At 40.0% G+C, this 17,491-nt stretch overlaps 3 protein-coding genes and 1 long non-coding RNA gene across 12 annotated transcripts; 1 reads left to right on the top strand and 3 right to left on the bottom strand.

Annotated features, from left to right (window-relative positions):
• Positions 1–29: 29 nt before the first annotated feature.
• LOC116201279 (probable transcription factor At1g11510) lies at positions 30–1,096 on the bottom strand. The gene has a single exon (XM_031532452.1). It carries the CDS (start codon positions 1,002–1,004, stop codon positions 189–191), a length of 816 nt encoding a protein of 271 aa, XP_031388312.1. The 5' UTR covers positions 1,005–1,096; the 3' UTR covers positions 30–188.
• Positions 1,097–1,256: 160 nt separating this feature from the next.
• On the top strand, positions 1,257–2,644 carry LOC116201281. Of its 2 annotated transcripts, none has more exons than XM_031532454.1 (3): positions 1,257–1,412; positions 2,114–2,203; positions 2,286–2,592. In XM_031532454.1, the coding sequence occupies exons 2-3, from the start codon at positions 2,121–2,123 to the stop codon at positions 2,413–2,415; spliced, it is 213 nt and encodes a 70-aa protein (XP_031388314.1). In that variant the 5' UTR covers positions 1,257–1,412; positions 2,114–2,120; the 3' UTR covers positions 2,416–2,592. The 2 variants fall into 2 exon arrangements, with proteins under 2 accessions (XP_031388314.1, XP_031388315.1); XM_031532455.1 differs by having other exon boundaries at positions 1,296–1,484; positions 2,286–2,644.
• A 291-nt stretch (positions 2,645–2,935) lies between these two features.
• Positions 2,936–7,497, bottom strand: LOC116201278. 8 transcript variants are annotated; one of them, XR_004155849.1, is made up of 6 exons: positions 7,181–7,448; positions 5,896–7,025; positions 4,197–5,246; positions 3,422–3,524; positions 3,199–3,348; positions 2,936–3,056 (listed from the first exon to the last, which is right to left on the bottom strand). XR_004155849.1 is itself a non-coding variant. In XM_031532450.1 (4 exons), the coding sequence occupies exons 1-4, from the start codon at positions 7,309–7,311 to the stop codon at positions 3,338–3,340; spliced, it is 2,334 nt and encodes a 777-aa protein (XP_031388310.1). In that variant the 5' UTR covers positions 7,312–7,448; the 3' UTR covers positions 2,936–3,337. The 8 variants fall into 8 exon arrangements, 4 of the variants coding, with proteins under 4 accessions (XP_031388310.1, XP_031388311.1, XP_031388308.1 ...); XR_004155848.1 differs by lacking the exon at positions 3,422–3,524 and having other exon boundaries at positions 3,199–3,380; XR_004155847.1 differs by lacking the exon at positions 3,422–3,524 and having other exon boundaries at positions 3,199–3,360.
• Positions 7,498–14,485: 6,988 nt separating this feature from the next.
• Positions 14,486–16,414, bottom strand: LOC116202021. Its single transcript, XR_004155972.1, has 3 exons — positions 16,101–16,414; positions 15,744–15,959; positions 14,486–14,952 (listed from the first exon to the last, which is right to left on the bottom strand). It is a non-coding gene; the product is annotated as an uncharacterized LOC116202021 (long non-coding RNA).
• Positions 16,415–17,491: the final 1,077 nt, after the last annotated feature.

Raw genomic sequence — 17,491 nt, 5'->3', positions numbered from 1 at the left:
CATTCATGGTAGTTCGCTATCGCTTCGTATATCCATCGAAAGCTTCAAACTGACTTTCATTTACTAAGAACGCCACGAGTTTCTTACAGCTCGATCTACTATTACAGTCATTGAACTTCACGGAGCATCCTACTCAGTTTCTGCGTAATAAGATGTCTAAAATTAATGCAATCACCGGGTTTCAACGATCAAGCAGCGGTTCTCGTAGATGAGCAAGAAGCAGCCATGGCTCTGAGAATCATCCTGGTAAGCTCCTGAACCAGCTCAGCCTTCTTAGCCATCAGGCCAGCCTCCTCATACTTCAACATCACCAACTTGTCGTTCATCTCCCTCATCTTCCCTTCGTCCAGACACTTCAGCACTTGCCTCCACACTCCATTCCCCTCCAAGGCCTTCTCGCACTCCTCGACTAACACCGGGAATTTCCCGAGATCAACCCCATCTTCCTCGTTCCCCTTTTCCTCGACTGCCGCTGCATTCATGTGCTTGTTCCGTCCACAGGACTGGGACTGCCGCTGTGATTGGACCTCCTCCTGAGACGGGACCTCCTCTCGCTCCTCCATGGGCTCTGCCTTGTTCTCGCCCCAAATCTTGCGGCATAGCTCGTAGGTCTCGCGGTCGTGAGGCGTCTTGATGTAGGATTTGGTGAGGGATTGCTTATGGTACTTTGCCCTCATGTGCCGGAGCTTGTTCGACAGCTGGTTGTGGGTGAACCTGGAGCCGAGGGACCTGCCCAATATCTCGAAGGTGGCCGGGTCGATCTTCGCGGCAGGAGAGGAGATGGAGTTGTGCCAGAGGCTCTTCAGGAGCGCGATCTCGTCCTCCTCCATGAAGATCCTCTCAAACCGCGGCCTGCGGTTGCCATCGGCGGAGGGCGGAGCCCGGTCGTGGTGCTCCCCGTGGTGGTTGTTGTCGGCCCAGGGAGTCGGAGGAGAATAGGGCCCACTCCGCCGCCGAGAGGCAGGCCGGAGCCTCGCCGTCGTTGGGGTCAATGGGGTTGACATCGCTCTGCTAAGGGCCGGGAGATGGGAACTCCGAGGTGCGATATTTTACTGTTTGGAAAATGGTTTGACTGCTTGAAATTTGAAAGGATCTCGAAGATGAGTTTTGAGATCCGTAACCGGATCAAGTTGGTTCGTTGAACTTTCCTCCAAAAGCCCGCCCCTGCCCGACCCACGAATCGCCCCACTTTCCGTTGTGTAAACAGTGATGGGCCTGAAATTGGGCCTATGATGGGCCGGCCCAAGTTAGCCCCACGGCCCAGTAACCCATTATGGGGTCACAGGAAGCAGAAGAAGACGAATCTCCGGCACAGCGCGGGCGTAACTGAGTTCCGATCACCGTCCGACCCGATAGCTAAGGCTCTCCACCGCTCCTCCCTGCCGTGATCGACGTATCTGGGTAACCGCCAGGTGATTCACTTGGGCTCATCTTTGCTTCTTCTCGAGTTCCATATACGTCGGTTCATCGTTCACACACTCTCGGTAGGGTTTTGATAGGATTTGAAATTCTTCAACGTTAGTTTGAGGATCGATGAAACGAATATGGAATTATGCCGTAGCTTTGTTGACTCTGTGATGTATAGCTTTGAATCAGCTTGCCATTGTTGAGTTTTGTCTCTGATTGAATTTATCCCAATTGGTGGAAGTGATTTAGATTTTTGCACATCAAGTTTGTAGATGCTACATTCAACGGTTATTTGTTCGTTTGTTCGGACATCGCTGACCGGTAAATGTATGTCCGAGCCGTGTATACATGGAACAACTTTCTGATGATAAATGGCTTGGGAAAGTGTTCTAGGCTATGGACCCTGCAGAGGAGGCAAAAGGGGCACCTAATCTAGCTTTCTTCGATAAGCTGTGATGCCAAAGACCAAATTTTTCGCATGCGCCGAGCTAGAACCGTGTTTTTCTAAATGTATTGCATCAGCCCTGCTGGTACTGTTTAGCACATTATAGTTCGAACTTCGGACCCTTTGTCTCCTGTAACTCATTTACTAACAAATCGACCTCTGTATCATCATAGAGATGCCTGTTCGTTACGACTTGTCGTGCTTCATGGCTATCAGCTGCTAATGTGCAGATTAACTCACGGTGGCATTTTGTGTTTGCAGTGTCCCAATGTCCCGAGCACGTAATCTCATTGTTGCCTCTGGCTTGTTGGCCTTTGCTGCTGGGGGTTTGGCATTTCCCTTCTACATGGCGTAAGTCATGTTGTTGCTCCTGATATTTTGTGCTTCGATTGATCTGCCCTTCTATGAACATGCATAGGTCTGGCTGATGCAGGACATCAAGGGCGAGACCAGTCATTGATGCTTCGAAGCCCCTACCACCCCAGGCGACTTTTCGTGGACCTTACATAAACACCGGATCACGAGACATCGGACCTGACCATCAGACCTACCCAAAAAAATAATGTCTCCTGCTGTACTTGATGTTCTTCACTTTTTCCCATAAGCGGTGCATTGAGTTCACCCGAATGTATCCACTTGGACTGGCTGACCAACTGCCTTGTATAGTAAGATCTGAAAGCTGTATTACTTTTTAGGCTTAATAAGAGTGGATTCATATGGTCATTGTTCTTTCTTTCGAACTTTAATTTGTCTTTAGCATGTTCATTTAACAAAGTTCAGCTCTGAAGGTCTCGACTTGAACCATTTTTTCCTTACAATTTCAGTAAACGACTTAATGTTGTATAGATATGCGATACTGTCGGCCATAACGTGAAAAGATACGCGGTCAGTGTATTTAGTCAAGTGATAGTAGATCGTCAGAATTCTACCATGAACATAGCTAAATCTTATCGATTAGTGAAACGTAATCCATTCGGATTCCAAACTTCGCATTTGAGTGATCAATTTTCTTTTCTAGGTAACATTTACATTTTACCTTGTAAAATATATGGTTTTTCTTCGTGAACAGGATACTCATTGTCGTAGAAAATAATCGTTCTGTAAATTCCAAGATAGAATTTATTCTCCGAAATGCTGACAAAAGTCCCAATATCAGTGTCCAGATAGTAAGGAAGGAGCCGCCCACGGCATTTGACGAGGGACCCTTTAAATTGTTCATGGCAGAGAAGATTAATTAGATGTTCATGTAGAATTTGGACATGACATATCTATCTTGACAAAAGAAAAACAGTTGCATATCATATATAACTACCGACGAATCATTCCAAACTTCAATTTGAGATTACCTCAAGGGTGGGTGGCCTTGTACTTGCCCAGCTTTTGCAGACAGCTCGGAACCGAGCATGATCAGCGAGGTTGTTTAGCCGATCAGAGATCTCCAGGAGCTCTTTGGGCAGCTCAGACCAACCAAATTCCGTTTCCTTCTCAGACTTGGCCTGCGAGTGTTGCTGTTACGAATGGAAAAGTGCTGAAACAAAATTGATGAGAAATAATTTCTGAAATTTATACCAAACCATTTTTTGAAACGTTTTCGTAAAAATACTGCTTCTGTTCAACACACGTCGAGAAAGTGCATATGGGACCGCCACACTCTCAAACTAGGCTACCTTTCCTGTGAAATACATAGACAACTGATTTACAAGCTAGGAGGAACCACTAAGTTAGGAAATAACTCTCAAAATATTCAAATCTAAATCAAATCAAAGACAGTATTCTAAAGTTGTCGCATAAAAAGGAAGAATAACCAAGAAATATACAGTTGGCAACTGAGGTCGTAAAAATATATATGTAGTTGAGTTATTTTCCAATTTGCATAGATTTCCTTAAAATTTCTTTCCCTGATCCTTTGCTTTTTGCCTCACGGCCTCATTATGCATATATACACACTTTCTTCATTATGTGAATACAAAAAAACTCATGAAAAATGTAACTCATCGAATCTGAGATCAACATGAATCACCAGTCACCGAAGGGTACCGATATAACCCTTATATCGATGACTCCGGCTTTTGCACAAAGTCATGAAAAATGTAACTCATCGAATCTAAGATGAACGTGAACCTGCTAAGATATTCATTGTGCTGCTCAGTGCTCATCTAATGAGCTGTGCTGGCACTGATCAGTGCCACTAGATGGCGCAACTACAAGCAAAATCAGACAGGAAACTTGTACATACTATCTCTACGGCTCTTCCTCCCCAAGTTTCTTGTGCCTTCAAGTTTACGCTCCTCAGCATAGACAACGCAAGGAGGGAGGCAAGGAACGGGTATGGAACCAGTCTTACCATAGAAAGCGGCCCAACAAGCAAGATTATGTGCTGCAATGTTCCCCTTTAACCCTGTGCTTTTGACACACCAAGACTCTGTTGATGCAAGTAGAATCCTAATATCGCCAATGAAGCCCGAGATTGCTGACACAGGTTGGAATTTCCATCGTTGCAGAGGTAGGATAATGCCCGGAACATCACCTTCCACAACGAGGTTAGTAAAACCCGACTGGATAGCTATAGACACAGCCATCAGAGCAGCCTTAGCTTTTGCCACAAAAGGATCACAACTGTGGATTCGTTCAGCCCAGGCTACGAGGAACCTCCCCTTATTGTCCCTGCAAGTCAAGGCTAGAGTGACAAAATCGAAACCCATGGCCACATCAAAATTGACCTTGACTTCACCGGTAGGTGGAGGGATCCATTTAGCTCCAGGAAGACAATTAGCCCTCTTGAAAAACCAATGTTGCAAGTGCTCTTCATAGATTCTCTTGAGCATGGAAGTGAAGTTCAATGGATCAGGGATGGACCCGGTACTAGCTGCTCTGTTCCTAAGCACCCAAATCTGATCGATGAACATCCCTACGAAGAGAATGAATTTCTTGGCCTCTATGCCATAGAGCCCTAGCATGGGTCCTGACTCAGCAATCACATCAACCAAGTCCGATATTTTAATGTCTTTCAAGGCTATAGTGCAGAGTGGCCAGGAAGAGTTCCGCCAAGCCACTTGGGTGAACTCACACAAGAGAGAGAGATGCTCCAAGGACTCTTCCACTTGATGGCAGAGCGGACAGAATAACTCTGGAATGCTGGAATGTCGATTACTGACAAAATTCGATGGTAGAACTCCACAAGCCACCCTCCACAGTGTCAATTGTAGCCACTCAGGCAAGTTTGCATCCAAAACAGCCTTCCATTTCCGGGGTTCGATCGGGCCCAGGAAGGAAAATCTTTGGTGTATATCTACTGGAGGATTCGATTTGATGGAGAAGCTGCCCTTTGCATTTGGAATCCAAATCACTGACTCTCCGACCACCGACTCATGGATTTTATGGGGCATCCAGTTTGCTGTGATGTGACCATTTAAATCTCATGTCAGTGATTACATAAAACATGCCCATAGATATCAGCAGGATTGGAAATTGCAGTGTCTATGCTTAGATACTCAAAAAGAGCTCCACTTGTTCATAAACTGACAGCTTCATATTTTTTCTGCTAAATTAGTTGCTTGTCGGTTCATCGAAACTGATTTCAGAGACTACAAGGTTGCTGTTGCTAAAGTCGCCTTGGAATGAGAGTTTAAGAATTGCTGACAATCAGATGCAAATTTGTATGTAGAGGGAAACTCTATATGGAAGCTACTATATGCAGGCCTTATCTGTAGAGAGGAAATTTAGAACTGGACCCGATGGTAAAATGATCAGCTAGTTCCTTTTTCAAGGTGAAAATTAGATCGCAGTAACATAATTTATGTGAATGTTCGGAGCAATGATGCCCCTGGGGGGTCAGAAAAGTTCTTGATTTTGTTGCTCAAAACCACTTATGGCAAGCCTACCAATCATATACATAAGCACAAGCAAAGGCAACTGACTGAATGTCAAAAATACCAAAAATCATGCATCAGATACGAGAGTAATTTCAAGTTGTGTCCTTCAAAGGCGTCAAACTACCGTGTGATGAAATGGTGTGTTTTTATGTAAGAGGTGGATGAACTTACATGTACATGACGGAGTGTACCAAGCATCCTGCAATGGGAGGTAACGCCGATCGTGATTTTGCAATAAAAGTGAAACCTCTTGTCGAATACCTCCCGCATTCAATTTGGCACAGCATAATTCATAGCCTCTTTTTGTGTAGACCCCATTTTTCACCTCGAAATTCTCAAAAAAATAGATGCAGTTGTCTCTGCATTTTGGAACTTTAGAGGCTAACAAGGACATGGAGCAATTGAAGCTCAAGAATAGTGCATGACCATGCAAATTGTTAACCTTCACCAATCTTTTTGCATCCTCGTCGAGCTCAAAGACAAGAAAATTTTGTACTCTGTGGTCATATTCAATGCGAGGAAAGCCTTTATCGGAGTCTTCACTGCCGTATAACTCATCATAATCCCCACGGAGCAGTGCTTCACAGAGTTCATCGTCCTCAGACTCATCTGAATCAACCATATCTTCCACAAGAGAGATAGCAAATACTAAAGCACCATGTATCTCAGTCAAGTTAAGACACCCTTTTAAAGACGGTTCTTCTCGTAGCCAAATGTCAGTAATTTCTTGAGGAAAGTTGAGGTCACAAATTATAATTCTTCTATTAGAATCTATTGCATATAGTTTCTCCTTGTGGAAGGTTAAGTCTATGTACTTAAATGGTTCGTTTTCTATGACATTCCATGATTCATCCCCCAATCTACAAAATGCTAATCTCCTCCCTCTTATATCGTAGCACAACACTGCCCAACAATCCCGATGACAACCTAGAGCAGGACTTTCTGACAGGAGGACAGTGTAAACAAAGAAATCCCTCATGAACTCCTTGTCTACGGTGTGTTGTGACCCCTTATAATATCGGTAGAGATAATCCTCATGGTCTTCCCGGAAATTTAGAACCTCAGGCAATGTCGTCAGCTTCGGGAGGAGAATTTTCTCATCACTGAGTGGGTTGTAGAGTGAAATATCAGGAGTTCCATCCACTAAAGCCAACCAACCATGAGACGAGCCACAACATCGTTTGCCGAGAAACTCGGGTGACCTGAACCGGTAGAATTTGCTCTCTGAAGTGCTTAGAAAAGTACGAGTATCTGTGTCACGAATGTAAGGAAGGAGCGCCCACGGCACTTGACGAGGAACCCTTTGACGCAGGAGATATTTTAGAAATTAGGGATAACGCCATTGATATACGGAAGAAAAACAGTTTGCATACTGTAAAATACAGCAGAGCTCCTCGTATACAACTAACGATGGATCATGCCAAATTTCGACAAGCTAGCAAGACAAAGACAGTACCTCGATGGAGGACTTGTATTTGCCCAGCCTCTGCAGACAGCACGGAACCGAACATGATCGGTGAGGTTGGTTAGCCGGTTGGAAATCTCATCTAGGAGTTGTTCGGGCAGCTTAGACCAATCAACTTCCATTTCCCTCGGAGACTTCTATAGACTCTCTTGAAGATCAGGAGCAGTCCTCATCAAGAACCTGAATTCACAAAAGGAAAAAGATGTCAAGCGAAAACGGGAGAAGAAAAGAAGGAGATGAATCAACGAAGAGTTTGTGGGCATACGAAAATTGTGATTTTAGAGTTTGAGTTGGTCGACTTTGATTTTAAATGGAATGTAATGGTTATATTATTGAATTATGGGTAAGAGCATGAAAAATAATGAATAATTAATAAAATTTAATATTAAAAATTAAATTGAGTATAATAAAGTTGTTTGTGAATTTATATATGAGATTAATATTTTTAATTTTAAAGAGTTAATTTTTATTATATAATGATTAAAATTAATATTAAAATTAAAAATTTTAAATTTAATTGTAAAATTAAACGGAATACTAATATTGATAGCTAAAATAAAGCCAAACTTTTTACCTGATCCTTCCTTTGCTTCTCAGAGATAGCTCAGAGTTGCTTTCTTGAATTTGGGCTGCCTAGAAAGGAAAACTTGGGTCAATGAAAATTGAAACATAAACAAAGACTTGCTCCGACAGAATCTTGGGATCTAATCTTTGGGTATCTTTCAAATAAAAAAAAGTAAAAAAAAAAAAAACACTTTAAATTGTTGTCGGGATGATGATGATCCTAGAAGGCTACACACCCCCAGAGTCTTAGGTCCCAACAGGTGTACAAATTCTTGTATGCAATAATAGTATATAATGAAATTTTCGAGTCAACATTGTAAGTCTTTGGACTATCCCATTTCTATAAATTTTTTATACGTGTTGTGATAATATTATCACGTGAATTTCATTACATATTACAATTGCATATAAGATATTTTCAATCATATGAGTAGCACAACCTTCTCTGCGAAAACAGGGGATTAGAGTTTTTATTTTTTCTATCTTATCTATCATTTTCCATCATATGACTTTTAATCCTTTTCTATTTCAATTCTTTTTCTTGTTTTTGGATTCGTTTTCATCCAATATCTTTGATTATTTATCATTGTATTATTCGTCTTCAGAGATAGCTCAGAGTTGATTTCTTGAATTTGGGCTGCCTATAAAGAAGACTTGGGTCAATTAAAATTGAAACATAGACAAAGACTTGCCCCGAGAGAATCTTGGAATCTTCGGTTTTCCTCAAAATACACAAATTAAAACATACCTTCAAAAGGTCTTGGTCTCACGTGAGGAACTCAGCTTTTTCCTTTTTCTTTTTGTTCTTCTTTCTCCCCATAAAAGTAGCACAATGCGAATGTTAATCCCATCCATGCGAGGTTCAGGCACCGTTCATATAATAATACATCAAACAAAAGATTCTCATGATTGAAAATGATTTTAGTAAGAATTTCTTTATTATAAAAAAGAAGTCTTTGTTTATTCTTCAGTATTATGTTGTCTTCTTTTCCAGCCCCCCACCGTCAATATTCATTATAAAATCAGCTTTCCCGAATGCAGCCATAGAAGACATTAGGCTTTCCTCAGTAAGCAGCCAACAAAGAAAAACAAATGCCACGGAATCCAACATTCAGAGTTCTGCAAGGTTTGCCATAGCTGCAAAAGTGATGGCCTAAAAACTGATATACATGAGCACTAGAAAAGGCAATCAGCTAGATGTCAAACATAAGGCTACACATGCACCATAGACGCGTGAGTAATTTCCAAGTGGAGTCTGGCAAAAACTATCAAATTTCACTTCGCTACGATAAGAAGCTAGGAATGGTTAGCAGTGTAATGCAGTAGCTAGGTGACTGAATTTACATGTACGTGAAGGAACATACCGAGCATCCTGTTTCAGCATTGGTGGGGGGTAATAGTGATCGTGATACCAATGCCATGCATGTCTGCATTGGGCAATCTTGATTTCGCAATAAAAGCAAGACCTCTAGTCGAATATCTCGCACATTCAAGTTGACAGAACATAATTTTGTAACCTCCTTTTGTGTAAACATCATTTCTCCCCTCGAAAGTGTCGAGGAAATAGAGGCAATTGTCTCTGCATTATGGAACTTCATAGACCAAAAAGGGCATGGAGCATATGGAACTCAAGAACAGTGCATCGTGGCCTGCAAATTGTTACCTTTAATGATCTGCAGTCCAGTCCAGCTCAAAGGCAAAGAAAGGCAACAAACCACCCGAATAACCCAATCTGGCAATGGCAAATACTATTAAAGCGCAGAGTACTTATCACGGTCAAGGATAAACGTCCTTCGGGGTATGGTCCTTCTTGTATCCGAATTTAAATTCTTTGTCAAGGAAAGTTGAGGTGACAAATGATGATTCTTCTTCTGGAGTCTATTGCATATAGTTTCTCCTGAAAGATTAGACCAATATACTCTTGCGACATGGTTCATCTTCTTCTGTGACATCTCATGATTCATTCCAAATCGATAAAATGCTAATGTCAACATTATTGTATCAAAGCAAAACTGCCCAACAATCCCGATGACCTAAGAGCAGGACTTTTTGACAGGAGGACGGTGTCAACGAAGTAAACCTTTATGTCTTGCTCATTCATAAATGCTAAGCTGCCACGGCTTGTAAGATTGGAAGAGATAATCTTAGCGGTCTTCTTGGAATTTCTAACCGCAGGGAACCCCGCTGTGAGCTTTGGGAGGAGGATTGTCTCATCGATGAGCGGGTTGCAGAGTTAAATAACTGGAATTCGATCCACTAAAGCCAACCAAGCAAGGGAGGAGCCACAACATCTTTTACCGAGAAACTCAGGCGACTTGAGAAATTCAACCAACCATGAAAAATGTCAGTTTTCAATTAGCTAGAGATTACCTTGAGGGGCCAGGCTCAAGGTATCATTGACAACTAAACTGATAAAAAAAAAAGAACTAATATCTGATCCGGCTTGCTTCTCACTAATAGGTCAGAGTTGCTTCCTTGAAATTGGGCTGCCTCTAAGGAAAAGTATGGTCAGATAAAGTTCGAAGCATCTAGTTACCAGGTTCAATCAGATACTGCAATGAAATTGATCTCTATTAATAGGGTAGCATATTTGTGATTTCATCGAGAGAAAAACACATAAAGAAAAAGTGAAACGGAATACTGCATTGTTGGTGCAATGGCACGATGCAGTTACACACCACCAGAATCTTATTTATTTGCTTCTTTTGGTCTCAGCAGGACCAAGATAACTTATGCTCTTCGGGTTTGGGCAGGAAATGGAATCCGATTGGTCTAAAATGCAGGCGAACCGACTGCTGACCGCCTCACAACCATCATGGTGTTGAACGTCAAAAAATTGATATTGTGGAAAATGATTTTAATAGCCATGAATTCGAAGTGAAGTTAATGTGTGCAGTCGCTTGGCAGTTTCCAAAATCAATGCTAGGCCAATAAAAAGTGTTAGATCAATGTGTATGGTTAGCTTCATTTGGGAGTGTGGTGGTAGTTGAATAAGCACTCATTTTAAATATCATGATTTGGCAGTTGAATAAGCTCTTATGTTAAGTGGAAGCAATGTTTGGTATGATCTTTCAAAATCATGATTGATTGATTTTTGCGATTAGAAATGTGATTTTCTCTATCAAGTACTTATAAAAACTGCTAATGCTTACTCCCTATTTTAAGCATTAATTTTAATTTCACCAGTTTCAAATTGTTACGTGATTATTCTAAAATGAACATTTATGTGTTTGGTACTTGAGTCGAGTTGAGTTAAGTTTTGATTTTAATTGGTTTGCAATGATTGTGTTGTTGAATTATGAGAAAAAGTGTGAAAAAATAATAAATAGTTGAGATAAAGTAATGATTGTGTTGTTGAATTGTGGAAAAAGTAATGAATAGTTGAAGAAATTTAGTATTAAAAATTGAATTGAATGGTCAATTTTTTTTTAAAAAAAGATAAAAGTAATAATTGTGTTATTGAATTGAAGATGAGTGAAGTTGAGTTAAAAAAATTTTCTAAATCTAAACACATTAGCATTTTTATTTCAGCGACAGCTCTCCCAAACCAAGCTTAATATTTGTAGGGCATAGGCTTCTCTTCAGCTTATCCAAACTAAATGGAGAAACCGAAGATGGATGTGGTTGCCCTCCGTCTAAAATAAAGAGGTTTTAGAGTTTGATCTTATGGATGAATTTTTAGTGCCCTTTTATTAATCTTTCACTTTTCTCATTCTGAAGCTCATGGATTTTCAATAATTTTCAAACTGTTTTTGTATTTTATTTTTTCTTTAACATATAAAAGGACCTCAATCAATTTAGATAAAGATCACGCGTTTCAAAAAGCCTCTACTACTAGTCAAATCAATCTAGATATGGATCATATTTCAAGCGAGCCTCGGCTACCAACTGAAAGAAATATTTTTATACCTATAAGCTTAATTCATTGTTTATGTTAATGATGATTATCTCTCCCAACATTTTTTTCCTAATGATATCACGGGTATTCTTAACTTATTAAATAGGACTAATCTGCTTCGAACATCGACTTGGTCATGACCACCTTGTAGTATGATCTCCCCACCTTTAATATAAGGTCATCGATTTTTTTTTCCCTTTTTTACTGCCTTCGTTTCTCTTTTCTTACTTAACTTTATTTTTTATTAGTTAATTAGCAACAAACTTATTTATAGACGTTCACGTTGTATACCCACAGCACTTCTTAAATAAAAACGCTTTACAATCATGACTAATAAATAATGAATTCCACATTTTTTTTGGTGATGGAATAAACTTTTTTTTTACTGAGAAATTGACCCATTATTAATTTAGAAATCAAGTTGCTAGTAAATATGCGATACTTTCGATTTTAACATTACCTCATAAGGACCGTTTTATTATAGATACTTGATACTTTATTCTTCTAAAAAATAAATTACATTATATTGTTATATTTAGCTCGTCACATAGACAAAGATATTTTTTAGTAAATTGATGCCAAAATTTATATTTATATCTTTTAAAAATTTTAAAAATTCTTTTTTAAAGAAAGCTAAAAAATTGAGAAGATAATGAATGGTTGTACAAATCAATATCTACATCTATATATATTCATTAAAAAATTAAATTATTTATTGCTTTAAAAAACTCAAAAAATCGAGAAAATTTCATTCAACAACCAAGCATTTTGAGGCCAAATAACAATATATCATTCCAAGTCGTAGTGCCCGTGTGTTGCACAAGATAATATGTGATCTTTTTCTTTGCTAATTTTATTATATAAAATATATTTGTTATGAATTGTTGAAAATAGTAATTTATAATCGCACTCAAACAAAATAGTCATTTAAAATCACTAACAATATACTATTAAATATATAATACTAATAGTAATTTAATTTCATGAATAGGCTAAAAGAAAAAAAATTATATAAAAGAAATATAAGTGTTGAAAAATCCAATATTATCAAGGCTATGCATAAAAAATTAAAAAGAAAAATTTCAATAACAATAAGATGATTTTTTTGCCTTCAATATTGTCACGATTCATGGTGTTACATCATATCTTATGTTAACACATATGTAAACTTGGAGAACCAAAAAATTCTGTAAAAAGTTAATTTGCGATAAAAAAAAAGGAGTTAAAGAACTCACCTTTTGAAGTCTATTATAGGGGTACTAAAATAAACACATGCGCATTCATGTGAAAAATTGAAAAACTCTAGTAGTAACAATATTTTTCAGAGGTGGATTTGGTCACAATTTATGTAATACCTTCGCTATTTGTAATGTAACACATCATAATTATATTTATAAAAAAAATTATAATTATTAACCCAAAAGATGTTCTGATATGCTTTTTGAAAAGTAAATGTATAACACATTATATCTATGAAAATATTATTTAATTTTTTTTCTTTAAAAGGAAATTACATTACTTTTTAATCCAGACTACATCTTCTCATAAAATATTTATAATTTATAAAAAATCATAAAATAATACAAAAATACCAGTCCCATAAATCTATATCTATATGTTTTTAAAAACTTAAAAATTCCTTTTTAAGAAAAGCTTAAAATCCGAGAAAATAATGACCAATCTCAAAATCTATATTTGTATCTTTTAAAAAATCTTTCAAATGAAAATAAAAAATTATTAAAGAAAGCTTAAAAACCGAGAAAATAAAGAAAAGTCCCACAAATCTACATCTATAGATATTTTTAAGAAAAAATCAAAAAATCAAGAAAATTTCATATCACAAGTATCAACTTCCACAGCAGCAGAGCTCACTATTATCTCAGAGAATTTATCTCCCTCAGCACCATTCGAGATATCCACCTCCATAGTTTCTTTTTGTTCCAGGACTAAGTCCCAATCCTCATCTTCAAAATCCGGGTAGTTATCACATCCAAAGAAATCAAGGTCGTCGCCTAATTTGAAATTATTTTCGAATAGCTAGTCAAGAATGATAGGGGGCATCGCACAGTACCACCCTTGACATAGGCATCTGCATCCTCCAACGGGGGCATGTCCGCATTAGCCTCTCGTGTATCCTTGTTAAACAACCGATATAGGGTCTCCCATATCGAGCTAGCCGAGGTGCACCGTGCGATGTGCATGAAAAAGTCCGGAGAGATAGAGCTGATCTTCAGGACGGATACCGCCTTTGCATTCACCTGATGCCACGTCCCAGTATCATCCTCCGGAGCAATAGTGTCATCACCTCCCACAACACCCCACAAGTCTTCCGCAACGAGATACGACTCTATGCAGGACTTCCACATCCAGTAATTGGACTGATTCAAGAACTCGATACCGAGCCCGCATACGCGATAATTAAAATCCATATTTAGAGTAACCAAGCTTCTTCACCCGATGATCTTGACACACGTACATAGTTACCACTAAAGTAGCTCTGACACCATGTAGAGAAACCGCAGTGTGAATGCACTAGCCCAAAACCGAGCAACCAACACTGCTGGAGATAACTTGAGAGATAGCACACCATCTAAATATGATTATATATGGAAGACACGCGACTTGTGTAATACAAGTTGTGGATATTACTTGCTCACAAAGTACATGTTGAGGACACTACTTGCTCACTCTTTGTATACATTTCAAGACCTTACACCCGTAGCATAACTCTGGTGCTCAATTTGTAGACCTCAAGGAAAACTCTAGAATAATTATGGATTAAGTATCCTAAATTCTCTAGAAAGTCTAGACTAATCTAAAGACTCACGGCACACTTAACCAAGGAACATTAAAATATATTAGAAACTAAACACAACCTCTTTCGGTCAAAATCAAGCTTCAAGTAAATCAACTTTAATTCTTAACAAACTAGGACATTGAGTCTTTGATGAATTCATTGAATTTTACATAGAGGAAGCCGATGAGATATTTATGGAAGAAATCTTACATAGTAATAGTCACTCCCAGATACTAATTCCCACATATCACAACTCTACCAAGAACAGACTAAGAAAATTATTCGCATTTGGGTGAATTTTTTTCCCTCCTACAGATGCTTGCTCTTATATGCATGTTTCCGCTTCGCGACGAGGATTCTCACTGTCGTAAAAAAATAAGCATCCTGCAAAGTCCATTGACGAATTGCATAGGATAGTTCCGTTTGATGGGGAAGCTACCCTTTGCATTGGGAATCCAAACTACCGGATCGTTGATTCAGAAATTTTACGAGGCATCCAGTTTGCTGCGATGTGGCCATTTAAAACTCATGTCAGGGATATTAGACAAATAACAAGTAAACGAAACAAAATGAAAACGATAAATTTGTTCCCAATAAGGAAGTTCAACTGAAGGAGGGGCGTGAGGCCCCGTTTCAACTGAAAAATCCGTTTGTTCGGTGCTGTCTCAGGCCACCATCAACCTCCAGCTCTAGGTTGGCGGCGACTCCAGAGGCCACCGACAACCTGGAGGCAGGGATAGGCGCAAGATTTGAATTAAGGGTCGGGGGGAGGGGTTGTGTGTGTGTGCTGCGACTGCCGCCTCCAACCCCCTTGGGTCCATCCCTGCCTGGACGGGTGGGTGATAGTTGGGGACAATGTCCCCAGCCCCCGACTGGTCAGGATCCTGAATATTAAGGATAACTTAAATTGTATCCATGTATAATAGGCACATTGTAACATATATAGTAATCATAGATATCGGTCATATAGGAATAATTAGTTTCCCCTTTCATGTAAAGGCTCACAACCTATTTATCGTTTCAACAAACATCAATGAATCAAGTTGGATTATTCCAAACTTCTCATGGTATCAGAGAAACAACGCTCCTGGATCAATTAAACGTTTCCGACCTTCAGAATGTTGGGTGTGAGTGAAGATGAGAGAAGTCCAAGGCTGGATAGAAACTCGTCTAAAAACAGAGAGGCAGGGGATAGCTCGGGTAAGAGCATGAAAATTCCGCCAGTTTATCGTCTCGGTTCGTCAGACGGCACAGGCGCCCAAATAATCGGTTGCATGCTTAATGGCGACAATTACCTGACATGGTCACGAGCCATGTTGATCGCTCTTCGGGCTAGAAACAAACTGCCCTTCATCGATGGGAGTCTAGAGAAGCCAGAAGAGAACGACCCTCTCAGAGATCGCTGGGAGAGATGCCATTCGACAATTCTGGCATGGATGTTCGACGCCATGGATGGGAGTCTTCAGGCGACAGTCGCATACGCGGTGGATGCCATAAGCTTGTGGGACGATCTGAAAGAGAGATATTCAGAGGGAAATTAATCTAGGGTTTTCCAAATCAAAACCGATATTTGTCTTTTACGGCAGGAAGGATTGAGTATTCGGGAATATTACAGCAAATTGAAGTTGCTGTGGGATGAATTGGAGTTTTACCTGGAGCACCAGGGTTATAGCTGTGGGGGCAGGAGCCGTGATGGTAGCGCAGAGGGAAACGGAGAAGTGTTTCCAGTTCCTCATGGGACTCACCTCGGAATTCAACACGATTCGCTCAACGATTCTCAGTATTGAGCCGATGCCAAATTTAAACAAAGTGTACAAGATGGTATCAAACGAAGAACGGCAAAGATCGGTCACGAGAGCCCGAGAATTGACTCCGGAATCTGCTGTTTTCTTTGCGAATGCAAGAACAGAGTACACGCGGGGGGGCTCAGTAAATTGCAGGGAGAAGTTGGGGAGAGGCTAGTCTGTGAGCACTGTGGAAAGATAGGCCACACAAAAAGTACTTGTTGGGCCCTTATTGGGTACCCATCTTAGCACTCCAAGTCCAAGACGAATCCAAGGAAAGGGGCCCGGACAAGGGCAAGTCAGGCCAAGCAGTGGGCTGAAGACAAAAACTCAAGCCCAGCGTGGCCTAGATCGTGTGCATGCAGCCCAGATCGGACAGGGAAGTGGATCGCCGATTGAGAGATTGGAGGCCCTTCCCGATGACCAATTTAACCGATTACTGTTCGTGCTCTCACATGACACCATGGACCTAAACCGGCTAATCGATAATAAGTTTAATTTCGTAGATTTGCAAGATGAATGGATTTTGGACACAGGAGCATTGAGGCACATGACGGGATGCCTCGAAAATTTTTCAAGAACCATCTCAATCAAGGGAGGAGCACTGGTGTATATTCTTAATGGTGGCATGGTACAGGCCACCCGAACGGGAAATGTATAAATTGCAGGCGTGATGGAAATTACGGACGTACTTTATGCGCCAATTTTCAATTGCAATTTAATTTCCATTGCGCGATTATCAAAAGAGATGAATTGTTACGTGACATTTTATGGCGATCTATGTGTTATACAGGACCGCACCTCGAGGAGGATGCTTGGAGTAAGTGAGCTTCAAAGGGGGGTCTATTACCTGAGGCGAGTGGCTACCGCATCGCAGACATGCCAGACAGTCGTGGAGGAATCTGCGGATCTATGGCACCAGAGGCTTGGTTATCCATCTCGTCTGATGAAATTGAATGGTATTAATTTAGATTTCGGTGAAAGAAGCAATAAGGAGTGTGATATATGCCTTAGAGCGAAACAGACACGCTCACAATTTCAATTGAGCAAGAATAAAGTTGAGTACCCGTTTCAATTAATACATTGCGATTTATGGGGGCCATACAGAGTTAAGGCCAATGGAGCCAATTATTTCTTAACCATTGTGGATGATTTTAGTCGAGGTGTGTGGGTATATCTGTTGCGAGAAAAATCTGAAGCTCGGCGATTTATAATTGATTTCTATAATTTGATCAAGAATCAATTTGATTGCACGATTA

Source organism: Punica granatum, chromosome 3 (assembly GCF_007655135.1).
Source record: "Punica granatum isolate Tunisia-2019 chromosome 3, ASM765513v2, whole genome shotgun sequence".
NCBI lineage: Eukaryota > Viridiplantae > Streptophyta > Magnoliopsida > Myrtales > Lythraceae > Punica > Punica granatum.
Note: the sequence above shows the minus strand (reverse complement) of the source record. Positions and strands in the feature narration are given on the sequence as shown.